General features: G+C 39.3%; 1 protein-coding gene across 1 annotated transcript in view; it reads right to left on the minus strand.

Annotated features, from left to right (window-relative positions):
* LOC139734447 (transcription factor Dp-1-like) overlaps positions 1-20,533 on the minus strand; it is a 62,552-nt gene that overhangs the window by 27,310 nt on the left and 14,709 nt on the right. Inside the window, exon 2 of the mRNA XM_071645232.1 lies at positions 720-844. Within this exon, the coding sequence (XP_071501333.1) occupies positions 720-844 (125 nt within the window). The remainder of the gene's footprint in view (positions 1-719; positions 845-20,533) is intronic.

A 20,533-nucleotide genomic window follows, 5' to 3' on the forward strand; every position in this document is an offset into this window, starting at 1 on the left:
ACAAGTTTTGAAGCCCTCACCTAGTGCCATCACTTAAAGCAAACGGAATTGAAATCGGGTTACAAATGGCGAAGGAGTAGCATTTCGTAGCAAAATGTACAATATAGGTCAAAAATCAAGGTCAAAGGTCAAAGAAGTCAAAGGTCAAAATTCTGTGTACAAGTTTTGAAGCCCTCACCTAGTGCCATCATATAAAGCAAACGGAATCAAAATCGGGTTAGAAATGGCGAAGGAGTAGCATTTTGAAGCAAAATGTACAATATAGGTCAAAGGTCAAGGTCAAAGGTCACAATTGAAATTCTGCATAGAAGTTTCAAAGCTCCCATGTAGTGCTATCATATAAAGCAAACAGAATCAAAATCGGGTTAGAAATGGCGAAGGAGTAGCATTTTGAACATTTTGATCACACACGGACGCATACACGGACGGACACACGGACGGACACGAGGACACACGGACGGACACACACACGTACGGAGCCCGTTTCATAGTCCCCTGCTCGAACTCGTTCGGCAGGGACAACAATGGTTTGAAATCATATCACTCAGTAAGGACGTAAGCTATGCTTTGTGTATGTGATAACATGAACTATAGCACACAACACAGAGACTTAATGCTTCATCAACACTAGTACGCATAAGCTCCGATAAATAACAGACCCTCTATCGTAAATGCGTATTTGTTCATTAGTACCAGTACTCTAGGCATGTTTAATTCACCTCTCTTGCGATGCTTTCTAGACCAGCCTCTTCGTAGAAATTGATCACCTCGTCACCAACGATGTCGGTTCCCAATGACTTGGAGGGCGTCGAGGGCTGGGGCTTCAAGGGGCTACCTTGACCAGCTGGAATTAACAAGAATAGGGTCAGGGTAAATTTACTATTACAGGTATTATGTAAATAACACCATGAAATTTACTTCACAATCACTGCCTTTAATGCTGGATACATGTATATCAGACAGAACAATTCTTTTTACTTCAATTCCTCAATCCTTTCTTGAGGTAAAAACTAAGTACTAAAAGTAAACAATGCGTCTCATTTTCCACGTCAACCAAAATATATTACAGAGCTGAGGTCTCTGTAAGGTACATATTCCTTTAAATCTGCTGATTTTTGGTATTCTATGAAAACTTTCTTAAAGAGACAGAGCAGAAGGCTACATCATCCATGGACTATAAGTAAGCCATGTCTGAAAAGAAGTCAGGTAAGTTGGACAATGCCTTCAGGTACTTCGTATTTGAATATCTCTCTGGAATTGGTTTTCAAAAACAAATGTTTTATCATTCAGATCTCAATTGATTTGTGCCAAGCTATATAGTACACACTGTACACCTTTGTTACAAAAACTTTTGACAAAAAAAAAAAAAATTCAAACATACACTTATGAACAGTCAGCAGCTTAAGTACTGACCTGTTATTACATAATTGCAGGGAACATTAAAGTATCATACAATTGTACATGGCTCTCATAAGAAATGGTTACTGCTTTAATAATAGCATTGATAGCATAACACATTCACATGCTAAGAGGCTTTAAAATGTAGAAACACAACTTTTGTACCTTCTCTGAGCCCCCTTTTCTTTTTCTGAGCAAGTGTATGAGTGACAATGTCCCATCATAAGCTGCTATTGATTTATCAATAGTCAGAAAAAAAATCACAAACACTATTACATAACATTGTGCATTGCAGGCCCAAGAACAGAATGCCTTGTGCGAATTAAAAGGACACGACAGTGGCTCAGCTAAAACAGGTCTTTGAATGCAACATACACTGTACCCTAAAAATATCAGACTTTGACACAACCATGATAGCAATCATGTAGAACTGCTACCAGGTAATTCACCTGACTTTTGCCAAAGAGTAGCTACATGTATAGTACATACAGAGACTAGTATGAGAAATGTTGGCTGGTACGCAGACAAACTGACCATTCCCTCTGCATTTTGTTTTTGTTTTGTTTTGCTTTTTTATTTTGAAATAGGCTCAAATTCATTTTGGGTTCTAGGTATTGTAGTTTTCAATCAGTTTTATACTTTCAATCATGACACTGCTTTTACTAGCAAGTGTGTAATAACATTGTCATATCAATATTACTGCAGTAAGTTTAATAGAGTAGCATTTTATCATTATTCAAAAAGTTTGTAAGCATTCCTGTACAAAGATAATTTCAGAATGTCACTTACATACATGTATTTTGCAAGAAAATGCTTGTCTTGCCAAGATAAACATATTGCTTTTAACAAATGTATTTTCCAGAACTCCTAAGTTTGATAGAACTGCAAAAAATCATTTTGATTTTACAGCATTTTGAAGAAAAAAATAAAAAAACAAAGTCACATCAAATGTGCACCCATAGATTTAAAAGCAATATATACAATGAACAAAACAAGCTACAAAGACCTGTCTGTAGCAACTACAGCTGTACACGTTGTACCTTTCCATACCACCATATCATATTGATACAAAACATTCAAGCAATCGTTAATCATTCTCATTGTTATCATCATCATGCTCATCATCATGCTCATCATCATCATCATCATCATCATCACCATCATCACCATCATCATCATCACCACCATCATCACCATCATCATCATCATCACCATCACCACCACCATCATCATCACCATCATCACCACCATCATCTTCATCACTCTTTATCACCAATGAGTCCAACATAGATGTTCCCACATTTATATCAATAGTACTTCTCGGCACATTTGGTTAATAATAAGTCAGAATATCTTCTTTTTTTTTTCCCCTTACATAAAATAGATCAGTAAAGACAATCATTTTAGACTGCATGGGTGTTTGCATAATCAGTCACCTTGAAATGATCAAATCTATGCAAGTTTCAACCATGACAAATCTTCCGTTGTCAAAACTCACCAGGGCTTTAAACAATAAAGCCTCTGGCATCTACAGTATTGACTTATTCATTCTGAAGAATTCAAATATTGATATCAATATTAATATCATGAACAACCTCAAGAGCATTGATACGTTGCCATGATACATATGAAACTCACCTGAACTACAATTTCTGGGTCACTGATGTTATGCACTAGTGCAGATTTCAACTAATTACGGCCCACTAGAATACACACGAGTCAGACTTGAAATAGCAACATTATTGGTTTTGCATTCAAAACAAAGTAGGGGCGAGCCATGTTTTCCTCCCTGAAAATGAAAGCAGCAGGAGATACCCATGCGGTCAGTCCTATTCAATGCCACGTCTAGCCATTAGAGTGCCCATTCGCGTATCACTTCATTCAATGACTGGACACCAGGTACAGGTGCATTTTTTCGTTTTTAAAGGGAAATGTTGTGACACTTTTATGATGCAGCCTTGAATTAAGATTTGCGATGCATTCCTAAGTGGATTTTGACTGACCTGGTCACTCTCTTGAGGGTGTGTGTGTGTGTGTGTGTGTGTGTATGTGTGCATAAAAGTACGCATTAAGGTCAAGTAGTCTCTACTCCAGGCTGTCTAAGCTAAAGGATCAGGAAATAGGTCTTCCTAAATTATGTCCACTTAAGGACTACGGCATGAAGTTTCAACAAGTACCGGTACTGTACATTGTATCAGCAAGGAGGTACTAGACAGGCTAGCTTAATAGTACCTCCTTGGTATTAGTAAATAAATACAACCAGCAAATAGACAAGTTTAGCAGATAAAGAATTGCACCAGCATTCTTCATTGATTTTGATCGCATCGCGTGTGATGATAAAAGTATTGTTTCTCGTCATGTGGCATTAATTGCTTCCAGCCATATGAGTAACTTCCTGACTTTCAAACCATACTCTTAAACAAAGAAAACAACAACAGCAAAGTTACCAGGAAAAAGAAAAGGCTACTGCCGTGGCTTGAGGGCAAGTGAATGGTCCCATACATAGTCTACTGTGTATGTCAATCTGTGCCTACTGGCAAAATTCAACAGCATGGGCTACAGTTTTCTGTCTTCTTACTAATTTGGTATGGATTCCTTGGAGCACTGTATCTTCAAACACATTAGACCACAATCTTGGGGAGGAGCAACATGTTCCATTGAATCTCTTTCAATTCATCAATCTGTCTGCTGCACTTTCTCAGAATTTCCCCTCAAGTCGTCACTGCTATAAATCATGACACTTTCACACAACTATGTGAATCACGTCAATCATTTAGTCCAATAGATTCTAAACTAAACAAGCTTTGTGCACAAGAGACTGCGGTAACGACCACAAAGCTTGCTAAAGGCTTGCCCCACCTAGCAACAATGTGAATTCTTGCCTATGAAACTTAATTGGAGGGAGCACATGAATAGAATTGTTCTAAGCTGGAGGAAAAGGAACATCCATGAACTTTAACACATGACAGAAACAGTTCATTGACACCCTTTTAAACATCTTCTCAACTTTTCTGGTTCCATTTTCATTCTCGATTTCAGTCTAGATTTCAGTCTTGCGATTCACGCGTGCAAATGTCAGCATCTGTGTATGAGTACAAGTGTATGTGTATGTTTTTGTCGAAAGTGTACTGAAGACGGAGAGTGAGTTAGTACTCACACGGGTCGAGAAACATAACTGCAATGCTGAAATAAAATCATGACTGCAATTACCCTTAATAAAATTATTGTCCTCACACACAACCAAGGAAGGCTTTGCGGATTCTGCAATTTTGAATTTCAGAATGAGGAGAGGTGTAGCTTCCCACCAATCACTCTTGAGCTGTAAGTAGTGCTTGCTTTGACTACTAGTACCTCTTTTTCTCTCCTTGCAGTGCAGATCATGCAGTTTGAGCCTTTGAGGAACGCGGTTATCTGTGAAAGTGGTTGAAAGGACAATATAAGCTATGCACAAAAAAAAAAAAAAAAACATGATTTGTAGGTCACGCTGCAGACACAACTGTTGCACTCCGTAGTTCTGGAGAATTGCCACTGGAAAACACCTCCGGATGGTCATCTGAATTATGATTTCAATTTACGATTTAAATCACCCTCCGTGATTCCAAAAAGCATCATTTGAATCATGATTCTAGTGATGCATTACTAGAATCGTGTTTCAAAATACGCTCTCTCGGTATGTGTGAAGACGGACTCTGCTTCTAGGTGTGTGAACATCAATCCTTTCCTGACAGTGGGCTCACCAGTCGTGACTACAGATTAACAAACTTATAGAATAGTACTTGTACCAGGTTGACTGCATTTCACTTTGTCTGCAAGAACAAGCCACTTTTATCGCAAGGTCGGAAATATCAAAGTTATGCTCCTTTGAATTCATTCATACACGTCAACTTGAAGATCCAAGAGGGCATTTCCTCTACGCTTAGCCTATGCACAATGCTGATTCTCTTTTGATTGGATGAAACATGGAACCCTGGGAACTGTCAATTGTTTATTTATCTTTTGTGTCTATGTGTGTTTGCATACTTGTAAGTGAGTTTTATTTAAATGTTTAAAAAAATGGAAACTAGTAAAAATATGTGTAGACACAGATCACAGTACTGCGTAAGCTGTTATTTTCGTGTACAGATATTTCTACAAATTTATGGAAATGGAGGTGGTCAGGCCCGCTCGGGTGAAACCAGGGGGGCATTTCATGAAGAAACTTGTCGCATAAAGTATCTGACACGTCAATTATATCCAACAAGTTTTGAGAAATTCTTTAGTCTGATTGGCTGATTTCTCTGAACTTGTCAGATATAATTGACTTGTCGGACATTTTATCCGACAAGTTCCTTCATGAAACGCCCCCCAACTCTAAAAGCACAAACTGACAAGAGACCACTTTTTTAGTCGGATTTTTAACTTCTGAGGAGGCTCTGAGACTGAATCCACCTACAGCATAAACAGGGCAACGGAGAGCCTCCTCCAGAGCCAGGGAGAATTGGTTGCACTGCTTTGTGTATGGGCTCAAAAGTAAATCAAAAAGCACATGGTCAGATAGCTACTGTAACCCTCGGCATTGTACAATCAGTTTGAAAAGAAGTGCTCTGGAAAGATACATGCATGTGTAGGCTCAGTGAGAAAGAGGGATAAAAGGAAACCACAAATCAATCAATAATCAGCGAGCAATTCTATCCCTGCGAAGCCCGACAACAGTCAGCTATGAGATGCACCAACATTGTCTCCTTCCCATTCTTCTGCTGCAATGCCTTCTTCTGACCAGTATCAAACAAGAAGAGATGGACAGACTGACCGACTGTGGACATCTCCCTTCGCAAATACTGGTCACTCATTTGGAATCTGATTGACCTTCAGAATATAATTGAGTTAGGGAATCTCTTCCAGTGAATGTACTAATTTGTCTTTTCAGGTTATCAAGTAGGTCACATATTGATGTTAACTGATTTAATCATATCATTGATTTTCAAAGGAATGATCTATCTCCTCCCCCCCCCCCCAAAAAAAAAGGGTAAAAGGGCAACACTGATAAATGCACTGTACATGAAATGAACATGGCCTTGAACTACAGTAGATAAGAACCAAAGTCACGAGGCAAACCATAACCCATATAGACTGGGGGGGGGGGGGGGGGGGGGCTGCACAAATCAATGGTTTGTCATTACACTGGCACCTCTGAATGTCACTGTTTGTTTTGCATGAGGAAAAGATGAGATGAAATGATCTGAATTCAGTAAATCTATACAAATCAGAAAGGAATTTACATAAACTTGCCAATTTGACAGAAACAAATTCATTCAAATTCATTTATTTCACATGCTAAAAAAAATCAACAAAAACAACTAGAAATATCACTTAAGGTGATTAATACCCCCGCCCCGTGACGACAGTCTTACCCAAGGAATGATCTTTCCGTGATCTTCTGCCATTTAAATGCCGTTACCATGGCAACGCAGCTTCCGACACGTCCGAAAAATATGTCTTGCACATCTTCCCACCAAGACTATTGTGTGTGCCACATTTCATAAGCTTTTGTCAAAAACTGAGGAAGTAGTTCAATCCACAAGATCTTTCCTTGATCTTCCACCATTAATATGCCGTTACCATGGCAACGCAGCTTCCGACATGTCCAAAAAATATGTCTTGCACATCTTCCCATATTTCATGAGCTTCAGTCGAATACAGAGGAAGTAGTTCAATCCGCAAGATCTTTCCTTGATCTTCTGCCATTTATATGCCGTTACCATGGCAACGCAGCTTCCGACACGTCTGAAAAATATGTCTTCCACATCTTCCACCAAGATCAAGGTGTGTGCCACATTTCATAAGCTTTGGTCAAAAAACTGAGGAAGTAGTTAAATCCGCAAGATCTTTCCTTGATCTTCTGCCATTAATATGCCGTTACCATGGCAACGTACTCTCCGGTACTGTCAAAAAAATGCGTCTTGCACATCTACAACCAAAGGCACATATCTGTACCAAGTTTCATGGAAATTGGGCAAAAACTGAGGAAGTAGTTTGCAACACAAATTTTCCATCATTTTGGCTCATAATATGTGAGCTGTTACCATGGCAACATACTTTTTGTCACTGTCAAGAAATGTGTCATGCTGACCTATATCCTAAGACAAACATTCAATATGAATTCCATGAGAATTGGAAGAACACTGATGAAGCAGTTTTGCCATGAAGCATTTTGCCCTATATTTTACCAATAACATGCCGTTACCATGGTAACACACTTTTTGCCACTGCGGAAATATGTGTCTTGCACATTAACATATTCAGATGAACATCTGTACCTAATTTCATAAAAATTGATCAAAAACTGTGGGAGGAGTTCGCGACGCAAGATTTGTACCCATTTTTGCCCATAATATGCCGTTACCATGGCAACGTACTTTTGGGTACTGTCAAAAAATACGTCTTGCACATCTACAACCCAAGGCACACATCTGTGCCAAGTTTTATGGGAATCGGTTGAAAACTGAGGAAGTAGTTCGCGACGCAAGATTTGCAACGGACCGACCGCCCGACCGACCGCCCGACCGACCGCCCGACCGACCGACCGACCGCCCGACCGCCCGACCGCCCGACCGACCGTCCGCTGATTCCTATATACCCCCTTCAAACTTCGTTTGGCGGGGGTATAAAAACAACTTTAATCTCCTAAAATGTTGCCAATTTGATAATCAGGACAATGAATTTTGCAATTACGAGGCTTTTGGAGATTCTGCAACCAAATCAAACAACAGCAAAGGGTTTAAAACCATAGTGTATTTCTTCGCTTTTCAAAAAAAAAAAAATGTGACTCTTTGTGAGGAGAGGACACAGCATCATATCCAAAAATTTTGGTTTCTAGGAATCAACAGGTTTATCTTGTGCATACAGTATCTATTCCTGTTAGCTCAGACACCAGAATTCAACAACACTGATCTTACATCAAACCCTTGAAACAAGAGGCTACTGTCAGTAACAATCAAACACACACATTGTTTGCCACGCAGTCTTTACATTCTTTCACTGGAGGTGAAAGTAACTTTCAAAGACAACAAACAAGAATGTCTCATTTGCATGAGGACGGTGTCCTTGAGATGAGACTAGTTGCTTTGTTCTGGGAAGAAGTGGTCCGCAAAGAGATTGGCTACGTAATCAATTACCACAGGTCTGTCTGGACTACCCACAGAAGATGGTTGTCAATATGTTGTGTGTAAACTCTACCAGTTCCAAGTGGTATACTTTCTCCCCCCCCCCCCCCCCCCCCACACACACACACAAAAGTATTCCACATCCAGACCTCATTTGTCAGTGTAATACATCTCTTTGTGAGAAGTCTGAACAGCATTATGTTTGCTTATGCTTGCAACATAAAAATAATGCAGTTTCATAAGATAATCATTTCCATGATTTACAACAACACAATACACATTATGATCGCTCAGTGACAAGAAAATGACAGGATACCACAAAATGTCCTGTATAATGCCATCAGCTTCAGATCAATCATGTGAACTTTGCAAAAGGAATAGTTGTTCAAAATTATATTTAAAAAAATCTTTCACAGAACAGATTTGAGAAGTTTTTTTTTTAACTTAAAAAACCCCCCACAACAACAACAACAGCAACAACAGCAATTGGAAATTTGGGGGTAATGAGTGCCCAATGCACACATGCACACACAAACGCACACAACACACAGAAACCTGTATTCTCTCGTTAGCAAAATCAATAGTAAGGCTTCCACACCTCCATTTTCCACTCATCTTGCTAATCTCATACTGTAACTGTCTTGCCCCAAGCACTTTAGGGATGGCATCCAACAGCTAGAATGTAGGCCTACTAATGCAACAGTCGTCCAACTCTTGGTGGAGTCCATGGGGCTACTAAGCAGCTCCATGGCAGAGTCCAATGGTAAACATGATGACATGGGGAGCACCTTGAAATCCCCATAGACCTGTCCACCTTGTTAAGATACAAAAGGAATATGTCTAGAGCACAAGACTAAAAGATCAAAGGGTAGGGCGACTCTGGTTTTACCACAGATTGCATAAGAACATCCTGGTGCTTGAAGAAGTACACTCCTTGACTTACTTTCCCTGGCAAGTTCATGGTATCTCTTTAATATCGAATGTCACATGATTTACAAGTCACACTCACATATAATATCCAGTTCTGAGGTCCCCTACCAACATAGGACTTTCCACAACATTTTTACCATCATCTCGTCCAGAGCTAACCTACAGCTGAAAGCTGAAACCTGATATTGGCATTATGAAATTAACCTCCTCTCAGTGATCCAAAAAGGGGTCAAATATGTTGATTCCTCTGCCGATGTATTACACAGCAAAGTGAATGAAAAGCTCAGCTCTACAAACAACCCCCTCTACTACACAGCCCTGATCTGGTGCAGAACAGACAGACTCAATGTATACTCCTGTAAGAACTGGCAAACTGGATTGCCCCTGACAATGGTGACATTGCGATTACATAACGTGGGTGTTAAAGAGGGCCCATTCCTGTAGAAATGATAAGACCATTAAGAAAGTGCCCTATAAGAAGAATGTCTTGAAGTTTCATGGCAGTGTAGCTGGCAAATAGCACCAAATTGACCTGGGATAACAATGTATCAGGAATGCCATACATGAATGAACTGATGAACTTCCTGAGTTACTCATAAACACTGCTACCATGGAGACGTTACCATGGGCCATTCATTGTGTGTTCGTGCACTCAAGCAGGGCACCTCGGAGCATTCGCCATGGTATCAGGTTCTCCATGACCGATCCTGGGTTACATTGACCTTGGTGGAGGCATGTGAAGATAGACACAGTCGGCCTATTTACTATTCACTACAGAATTCCAAAGAACATGAAGAACTGGACAGACCTGATGATCTATAAAATGTAAAATGCCATGCCTCTTGCATCTTTTATTGATAATGTATCTGTGACTTATTATAATCTGATATTTCTTTGAATCTAGAGATCCTTGACTCAATTGCCACCGTCACACTGGAATAGTGTTGCGAAGTTTAAGTTCTCTAAGTTTTGCCAGTGTGACCGTAAACTTGTCGAAAACATCTCGTGAAACTTCCCACTCAATCTAGGGGCATTTCCAGAACCCCACAAATCTTCTCGAAGTTTGTGCAGTCTGAACGCTTGTAGCTGCAACTTCCCGCGGTTTGCCACATGACCAGCCTATTTATGATGCCTCCGAAGCACGCACTTATTGGGATGTACGTATGTGCATTGCTTAACAATCATTAGCTGTCGGACGGCACACACTCTCTTCTTTGTTGCGCAAGCACCCCAGTAAACCTAACTTTGAGAACTTCCAGAAGTTTGGCTGCCAATTTAAATGGACAAGCAAACTTCGTGAAGAGTTCTTGAAATTAAACTTTGAAACATTTTGCAAGTGTGCCTGCGGTTATTGACTCCTAGTATTGGAAACCCCAAGTAACAAGCTAGCTCTTTTATTGTCCATTTGTCCAAATTTTGTCTCAATGCACACATTTGTTGATACATGTTGTATGTATGGCAAGTTTCTCAGGAAAGCTTGTGGCAATGTCAAGGTAACCTTCCTTGAGGATTAATGAGTAGCATCTGACTCCAAGGGAAAGTCATGTGGTCCTAAATACATGCATTTCTTGTAGAGTTTCAGTGCATCATGCCAGAAATCTGAAATAACTTATTTTTGTAGCTGGTTCAGGGAAAGAAAGCTAGAAATCCCTAAAATGATGTTTGCATTTTAAAAAACAAAATAAAGCAATGATGAGAGCACTTTGGAATTGAAGCGCTTCCCAAAGACGTCAGAGAGTAAAGTCTGTAGTTTTTACATCCTTCTGCTTTTAAACTGACAACATAATCTTGGCTATAAATGCGAGTATAATATGACTCCATGATCCAGCTTCTAAAACAGGAACAGGACATGTCTCGGAGAATACGTTGTCAGATGAGAACCAGACTGGCTGGGATAGACTTGTCCAAAGTCTACAACATTATAAAGCCCTCCTGCTGCCAATGTACAGAGGACATAGGAAGAATTATTAGCCAACACACCCAAAGCTAACAGAGGGGAAACATTTCTTGCAGCACATAATTTAGTTTGCCGTCAAAGTAAAAGGGATGATGTTGAAAGAGAAACCAAGGTTCAGTGTACTATGATAAACAGTGAATAGACCCATTTACACCAACAATGAAATAATATGAAATGGGTTTTAGAGTCTCTGCAATCTGATTGGTCAATTATAATCCATTGATTTTTACTGATCCACACTGAGCCATGGTAAAATCCGAACGCATGGCTCAAGCCTTGTGTAGTATTGTAGGTGTAGTGGATGCATGATGGGAAAAAGATTGAATTTCATGAATGTACGGGTCCATTTTTATATAACAAATGATGCACAGGCCTATTTCCTGGATAACTGAGAAATAGATGCCCTCATTAAACTTTGGAAACAGTCGAAATCCCACTCGCTACCCTCTTGGTTTTCACAGTTCCAAAGTTAACTCGCGCATTTTCAACAATCCACTGTGTCGTGTGCATCATTTGTTGACACCGTGGTAGAGTACTTAAAATACCACGGTATTTCGTAATGTCATGATTAGTAACACAAATACCTGGGGCAAGGTGGGAATTCTCAAACTTTGCACAACATACGAATGCGAACTTAAAGAGTGTGAATCATGGCACGAAATACCACCCACCGCACTGCAATGTATTTCTAATGTGACCTGACACACTTCCCGTCCTCTTCCCTAAGAGATACATGGTTTGTATGCGTATACATGCACAGTGCTTACCTCGAAGAGGTGTACTTCAGGGCCATAGATACCACAATATTTAGTGAATGAGAACCGTACCAACTGAAATACATTATCTATTACTGTGGTATTTGGTCAGTGAAAACAGTGAAAGCACATTACTATGGATTTTGATACCACAACAATTCCAATGTGAATGCACCTGGAGAAACTCTAAAGTTGATGAGGCATTAAACATGTACACTGTGCAAATGTAATTAATGCAAATGGACACAGGACCACAATCTTTACACCTCAGTGAATCATAAAAGATGAGGAAATCCTATCCCATATCACGAAGACAACAGTTCCCATACAAATTCCTCTGGTTTTGGAAATGGGTCAGAAGGGTGTATCAAAGTTTTTGTATTCGCCAGGGATAATGGACCATTTGCACTGGAACTATTCAGTTTTATCACTCCAGATTCAATGGTTTGCACAATGCATTTTGCATCTATCGAGAACTTTTAGTTTCATTGCAATTTGATCTGAAAAAAATGACATCATCTTTAGTCATCATCCAACCACATGCATATTTGAATGCATCTTCATCATGGCACAGAATGGAGCATAGTAAAGCAGGGTTTGTTTGTTTGTTTGTTTGTTTGTTTGTTTGCTTGTTTTTTCTCTCTCAGTGGATATGGCCACAGACTCTCAATCACAAGGTTCCTGGTTCAAGTCCCCTGGATGCAGCAGTTGTGCTCCTGAGCAAGGCACAGTACTTTACCCTAAAAGCCCAGTACTTCACAAGGAACTTTTGGCCATCAGTCCGTGGTTGCTTGCTTTATAAAAGCTTTCACTGCTTCCTTAGCGACCAGATGAAACAAATCAATTCAATTCAATTCAGTTACTGTTTAATATCTGTTTTCATTTTACACCTCTAAGGATCTTCTAGCCTTAAGGAGACAAAAAAGCAGGTTTACGTATGTACATTATGATATCATTTCCAGGGGTACCAGCTCAATGCACATCATATGTCTCATACAGAGTGAATATGACTACACATGCAAAATTTTCCTTATGCCATAGATAACTCTCCACTGACATATTCAGAAAACTAGCGCCACTATTTGCCAAGTCGTTGCCATTCAACATAATTTGCATAGTCGTGCCCTTCAATATGTAATTTGCATGGTCGTGCCCTATATCTTTTGAATGTCTGTTCACTCTTCATGAGCTACAGTGTAGATTGCTTCTGTGGCTTCAAGCTGCATATACAGGCCTATATATCTTAAAACTAGCTCTTGCTAGTTAGCTCAAGCCAAAACAGGCACCTTCCACACACAACTGGTGAAATCACTTGGAACAAAGGACTCCCCAACTATATTTTAGACAATCTTGTATTAGTGAAGACCCATCTGTTGATGCTCCATAGGCCTACATAGTCTCTAAAGTAAAACCTGTTTGAATTTGTAAGACTGTACACTGGGCAAGCACACTGCAATTGTACTCCTCTTATTACCGGACTTTGTAAGTTCACCTCTTTGTCTGTTTAACAAATTGTGCTTTCTTCATGCATTGCTGCCTTCCTAAAGACCTCTCTCCTCTATTTCTCTCCCCTTGTCTTTCTTCCTTTCTCTCCCAATCTCTCTATCTTTCTCTCTTATTTTAGTCCCTTTCTCTCTCTCTGCCACTCTCAACATTTCATACTGGTACCCCGCTTTGCTTCAACTCCACGCATACTGAAAACTGTACCTCCTTCTATGAAAAGAAAATCGCATAATAATCCAATATAATCTGTGCCATCTTCAACATGCGTATTAAGCACCTCCTCTATCCCCATCACACAGACACATCACATAAGCAAATAGGGCCTAAGTGTTTCACTTATCATGGGAAAAAAATTGAGATATAAGAAAATTATATTTAGTGTGCAATACCTTCCACATCCGTCAATAAGCAATTCAAGGTGGGAAATATATCAAAGAGCATTAGGAGGAACAAAACAGAATGGTGAAGAGGGTAGTTCCTTCCTGATAAGTGATTTAGTTTGACCCTAGACATATTTGAGAAGAGAAATGTGAGAAAGGAATATAGTCTCAGTGTTAGGACAAAGATTCAAGACGGTGAGCTTAAGAAAATGTCTTGGCCTACTGCATAGAGAGTTAAAACCTATTATTCCTCCTTCTTTCAATTTCTCCATCCCCAACACATACATGTTGTATGCTCTTTCCTTTTTGTCTTAGAATTTTTTTACAGCTACATGCTGCTGCAATATGACCACTAGGAATATGCACAATGAGCCTGCAGCGAGGCTATTCTCATGATACAGTTTTTCTCCCGATTTCAGGGTCATTCCCCACATACACACTGACGGTCACACACTTCTCCCACAGTCTCTCCTCTCCTTCACGTGCAGCAAGCACTCACCACGGACGGAACGGAACAACCAACCACGGAGGTCTAGCAGCCTCCTCCACGAACCGACCACAAAGCATTCGTGATCAATAATATTACAGAGATCGGTATGCAAGCCCCCTGTTGAGCTCTTTATCTGGAGTCCCACGTGGATCACTCCAGCACAGCCAATGCTCAGGGCAATCTCTACACCCACACCAGAGAGCATGGTTCATCAGAAATGGGTCTACAGAATGGGACCCTCTCAGAATTCCATGTAATCAATATTTACTGCATTCTCTATCTCATGATTTATTGCTGATCTTTTTTTTTAAACCTTGCACTTATATTTACAACATTCTCTTTATCTCTTAATTTATTGTTGATTTTTTTTTTGTACCTCGCACTGCACGAATACCTGCAAATCTAATCTGATCATTTCTTTTCTTTGCAAATGAGTTGTCATTATTTTGGCGACAGCATGGCTACATCACCACATGCTGTGTCCATTAGCATGAAGTAGCATTTAAAGGCCAAATATAGTTTGGGTTGATGAAACAGTACAGTTGTTGTATTACAAAGTTAATTGGCGACACGTGTTCAGGACTGAATTTGAAAATAATTCATAATGTACGACAGAATGTGTGTAAGTATGTAAGAAACAAAAATTGCGTGGATATACGCTGTAGTACACTGAACTAGTCTATCAGGAGTGAATTCAGCATAGCTGTTTTTGTGATCATTACTGTTGTAAGGTGAATAAACTCACCAGCCTATTCGCTATGGGCAACTAAAAATCACTGTTGGGCAAGACATATAGGCTAATGGACACTTTTCTCATGCAGGAGGCAAGTGGCACAAATATGTATTTGTATCATCCGTCTGTTCATTAGACATTCTTTTTTTTTTGTTTTATCTTAGTGTTCATTTCACAAACTATGTTACCTCTCATCGAGTTGTTTTTGTTGCAACTGATTGACAAATTGCCCTTAATTGATGTAAATAAGCACTGATTATTCAATGTTTTCAAAACTGGCCCATTACTATTATGTTTTAGTTACTACTAGAACACTGAATAATCAATACTTATTTTACATGCTGATGACCGACAATTTGGCAATCAGGTGCAATATAGACCTACCCTCTACTTTGAAATAATTATGCATTAACAGATTTGGCCCTTTCTTTCTCAGTTTTCTTTACATTTTCTTGGAGCTGGCGTTGGTTTCTTCTAATCACACTCATACTTTAGAGTTTTGCATGGGGCATGGCAAAGAACTTGCCGAAGCTGGGTGCTATTACTTCTATTCTACCAACCCTTTTCTTCTGCAGGTATGTTGTACAACTTAAGTCAAGGACAAGGCCATCAGCAAGGTGTGAAAAGGTGTGTTTTGGCACGGAATGTTATTTGTGTTACTCGAAGGTATTATTTGTGTTACAAATGTTATTTGCACATCATGGGAAAATCAAACTTTTCGTCACTGATCTCCAAAATATCAAAGTAGTTTGTTTTCTCACTTCACTTTGATCAGTGAATAGATTTGGTTTGAAACAGGAAAATAAAAATGACAACAACAAAGTGCAAAATATACTATAGAACAAACTGAATGCAGCATGCAGTCAACCAGTATATCTCTGCTCTTAATAAATACTCACTATGTCCCACCACAAAAATGAACCTTGACTTTACACTGACATAAAATACATTGACATTGAACTATGACCTCGGGGGGGGGGGGGGGGGGGGGGGGTAGCCTTTGATCCCTTTCTACAAAGTAAATGTTTCCTATCTTCTAGTAATCATACAATCACCACTAGAAATTTCTAGCTGAAGTGATGGGCCTAACACTTTAGCCAAAGTTCAGTGACCTCTGATCTTTCACCTACCTCATTTCTTATTCATTTCTAACCTTGTCACCATATTCAAGTATACATTGCAATATATGACATTTCTATTAGCTGTATGGCTGGAAATTATCATTTGAGTGGGTTTTTTTTTTTCTTCTTCTTCTTTTGGTTGCCAAAGTTCAGTGACCTTTCAACTTTGGCCTTGCAGCAGGATTTTGCCAAACAAGTATTGACTGCATGTACACCTTCCACAGCATACTTGGGCCAAACTAAACCCATTAGTCACTGAACTGCCCATCTTCTACAGTACTCCTGGTTACAGCACCCTACCGAGGAGGAGTCATCAAAATAGAGTTAAATATGAAACGTGAATGAATAATACTGCATTCCACTCAATATTGTGCAGTACTGAAAATGACATCAACCTTGGTGTTCACTGAACCCAGAAAGCTATAAAATCACATGGTCATCAAAGATTGAGGATCATTCCTGCAAAGTAGAAATCACAAACTACTGTGTAGAATGAGCATTTTCAAGGAATGACAATGACCAAATCCACGACACATTAGAGCACATATTGGTCACATACAAGTACATCTAAGAGCAGCCACATCAGTTAATGTTCCCACAGATTGGGTCACAAAAGACATGTTCATGTAATTGGTTCGTTTCCTATCTAATATACATATTTAATATGTTGACACCACAAACTCTTCACAAAATACACACTTCACCATGCAAACCCACGCATTCAAACAACACAAAATTTACATCCTTTCCAGTTTTATTTCAATATCCAAAAACAAATGCGATTACATGTATTTTAGTAAGGAACTTTTTGGCACACTTGAGGTAAAAATATTTTCTCTCCATACAATTCAGCTCCATCAACAAACATGTAATTTTCACAGGTGGTGTGCAGCCTCACTATATAATCATACATATATTAGATAGTGAATTATGTACATTTTAGCACTAAATAGCTCTTCAGCAAATGCCACAGTGACTAGCAGCTTTGCTCTATACCTTGGCAATGAATCAAGTGTATACCTCAGTAGGTATCCCCTTTCCCTCACTTGTCATGTTCTAGTTGCCTTTCCTACCATATTTGGAGGTGGAAGTGCCCTTCTCAGCAGCTCCCCCAGAAATAGTGGGTCAATGCTGGTAAAAATCAAGTTTTATGGCCTGCTGATCCCTGTATGACCTCAATCAGTCAACACAAACCCTGTGAAAAGTAATACAGGAGCTGACACAGTTTGTGTTTGCTGCCTGACAAAAGACATAGTAATTACTTGTACAAGTAGAATAACAATTTCTTTTTATTGGGTTATTGAGTTATTATTAAGTAGTCTTCATACAACACTGCTTTGTCGGTGTAAGTAGTTTGTATTTCACATGCAAACCATCAACATCCTCAGTTTTGACTGATTCTATCTTATCTGAATCAACATGATTGTACAGTCATAGCTGTCAATTTCTAGCCTGTCATGTTTCCATTAAAGTTAATGTGAGCAGAAAATGTTTATTGATTGTCAAAATATGTGGTCCCTTGCCTCAACAGACACCTTAGGCTGGGCAATAGCAGTATGAACATAGACTGTTGTCTAATATTAATTTGATAGTGAGAGACACATCTCACAATTTCCATGAAGTGATGAAGAGCCAACCACCTTCCAAGACCCTTACAGTGATATTTACGCAAGTGGATCATTTCCTCTGGATAAAATGATAAACGTACTGACTTTTGCTAACAACACTTCAGAAATGAAATTTCAATAAAATGTAACATTACCCAGATAAGAAAGGCACAGGAAATTACAAAATGACATTGAAACAGTCTGGTTTTCTTTAAAGGATGATGGAGTTCTTATTTGTTTGTTTATTTGTTGTTGTTTTTTTTTTGCATTTGTTTGTTTGCATGTTTGTTTGTTTGTTGTTGTTGTTTTTTTTTTTTGCTAAGTATCAGATTTAAATCATTAACATGGCTTCTGCCTGTATGTCCCTGCTGCTAAATATCATTTTTACCTCAAGGGATACTTCTTATAATAAAGGAGTTAAGGCTACAATGACGACCTGCTACAAAGATTATTCCCTTGAAATGAAGACTGTTGGTTTGTTGTTTTTCCTCCTTTTCTCTTTTACAGCTGTAGTACAGTTGTGGAGATACAATTAATCTAAAAGGAAACTGCTTTTCTCCCAAATGTTTGACATCCATGTAAACTCCAGTACATTGTGCCAACAAGTAATGTCAACACAAAATCAAAACAACTTTCTGAAGATCATGTGCACTATAAAAACAAACGAACATAAAAGATAACACCTTAGAAAGTATGCTTGGTTCGTTTGGAATAAAAAGTTTGAGTTACACGACACCTTCTTGATTGAAATGTGACCATGAAGAAATGCAAAAAACTGAAAGGAATGTGTTATTTCTTTTGAGTGCCCAGAACTGCATTTAGGCTTATTAAAGACCCAGTTACATGGGGATTTGTGGGTGCCCCGATTCATTTGCTGCCTGCTGGGATACATTCGTAAACCATAAATAGCCATGGTCAGTAAAATACGTGCATCAAAAGCGTACGCTCATTGGTAATGGTCAACTCAAGTTGAGTCTTTGGCTGTGTGTGTACTCACATAGAGATCAGTGATAAAGCTGTAGGACCTACACAATTTGTTAAAAGGGGATTCTCAAAAATATCCCAGCTGGGCCAGCCTTCCTACTCCATGGTATCCCCACAACACTGCATCTTTAAATTCTTTCTTGTGGCTGTCTCATGCAGTCTAGTTTTTGTTCTAATAGGATCAACTTCCTTTCTCCATACAAAGTCATGTTTTCAACAAGAACTCTCAAATGGCAAAATCACTCTCTTCCTTCGAATTTCCTCACGATTCTGATTGTTGTGAAACAACACAGGCCTAATTAATGTTTGTTTGGGGTGGGGTGGGTAGAGTTGTCCACAGGATTTGGTCATCAGCAGTTTAAATGGGCTAATCCTGGCATTTTACCTGTTGACATGAGGTGCATAAAATAAGATGCACAAAGAGACATACCAGGCCCCCATAATTCAAAGGTCAACAATAACCACACAAAAGCATGTGGACAGGACTGGCTAGTCTTGCTTCCAGGTTGTGTCAGTTGCTAAACTACCAGCACATATTATATTGGGAATACACATTATCTCTTATCATCTATACGAATACACGGGTGTGGGCATCAAACACGGAAAGATACATTGCATCTTTATGATTCCATGCATGTGACAGAAAAAGAATGGTGTGTGTAGGGAAAGCAGTCAAAAGTCTGGATGCCAGGTTATAGCCTACAGTGGTTACGGCAAGGCCTGCTTGAGCTCCAGGACAACGGAGTGATGATTCTGTACAATGTCACTGCAAATACACTTTACTTGCTTTAATAGCAAGTTAGGACCTCCCTGTACCTTCCTATACCAGAAACAATTTCTAGCAGACATACAAACAATCCTCAAATGGTAACCCCTAAATGGTAACCAAGGAAAACCTTCTTCTACTTGGTAGTTATGGGACCTAAAACATCAATAAACTGTTCTGATCAGCTCCTCTTTCAGAATGTCGGCCACTTGACCCACTTTATGGTTGTTCAGTAGCAGGAGCACATTCTCAAGTATTAAAGAGGTACTACTCTCCCCCCTCCCATACTTTTGATCCTCACAGTGCTGTACATATCATGATAGCCTCTGCAAAGACTCACCAATTATTTATTTTGTAAATTTTGTAGAACACGATGCATGCAGCGAATCAACGTCTTGAAGCAAGGCAAAGCTACTGTTTGAGTGGACATTGATCTGAAGTTTTATCAACAATCCTTCTTTTTTTTTTTTCCATGGGACAGTGATGGTGTTGGCCTGATAGAAAGTCAACAGTTATTTCTGGTTGTCATAGTAACAGACATCATGCTAGCTATACAATGCCTCATATTGGTGTAACACATATGAGAATAAAAAAAACCCAAAACCCATAGAACTATCTTTAATAGGTCCAAGGAAGGCATACATAAATACATCTAGACATAAAGACAGTGTAGGTTTTACCAACAAATTCCGACCAATGCATTTCTGTCCTAGTGTAGGCCTACCTAGCCAGGTAGTGTACAACAACTAGCCAGGTAGTGTCCAACA

Source organism: Diadema antillarum, unplaced genomic scaffold (assembly GCF_040938485.1).
Source record: "Diadema antillarum isolate AM-2024a unplaced genomic scaffold, OU_Dant_1.0 seq00000526_RagTag, whole genome shotgun sequence".
Taxonomy (NCBI): domain Eukaryota; kingdom Metazoa; phylum Echinodermata; class Echinoidea; order Diadematoida; family Diadematidae; genus Diadema; species Diadema antillarum.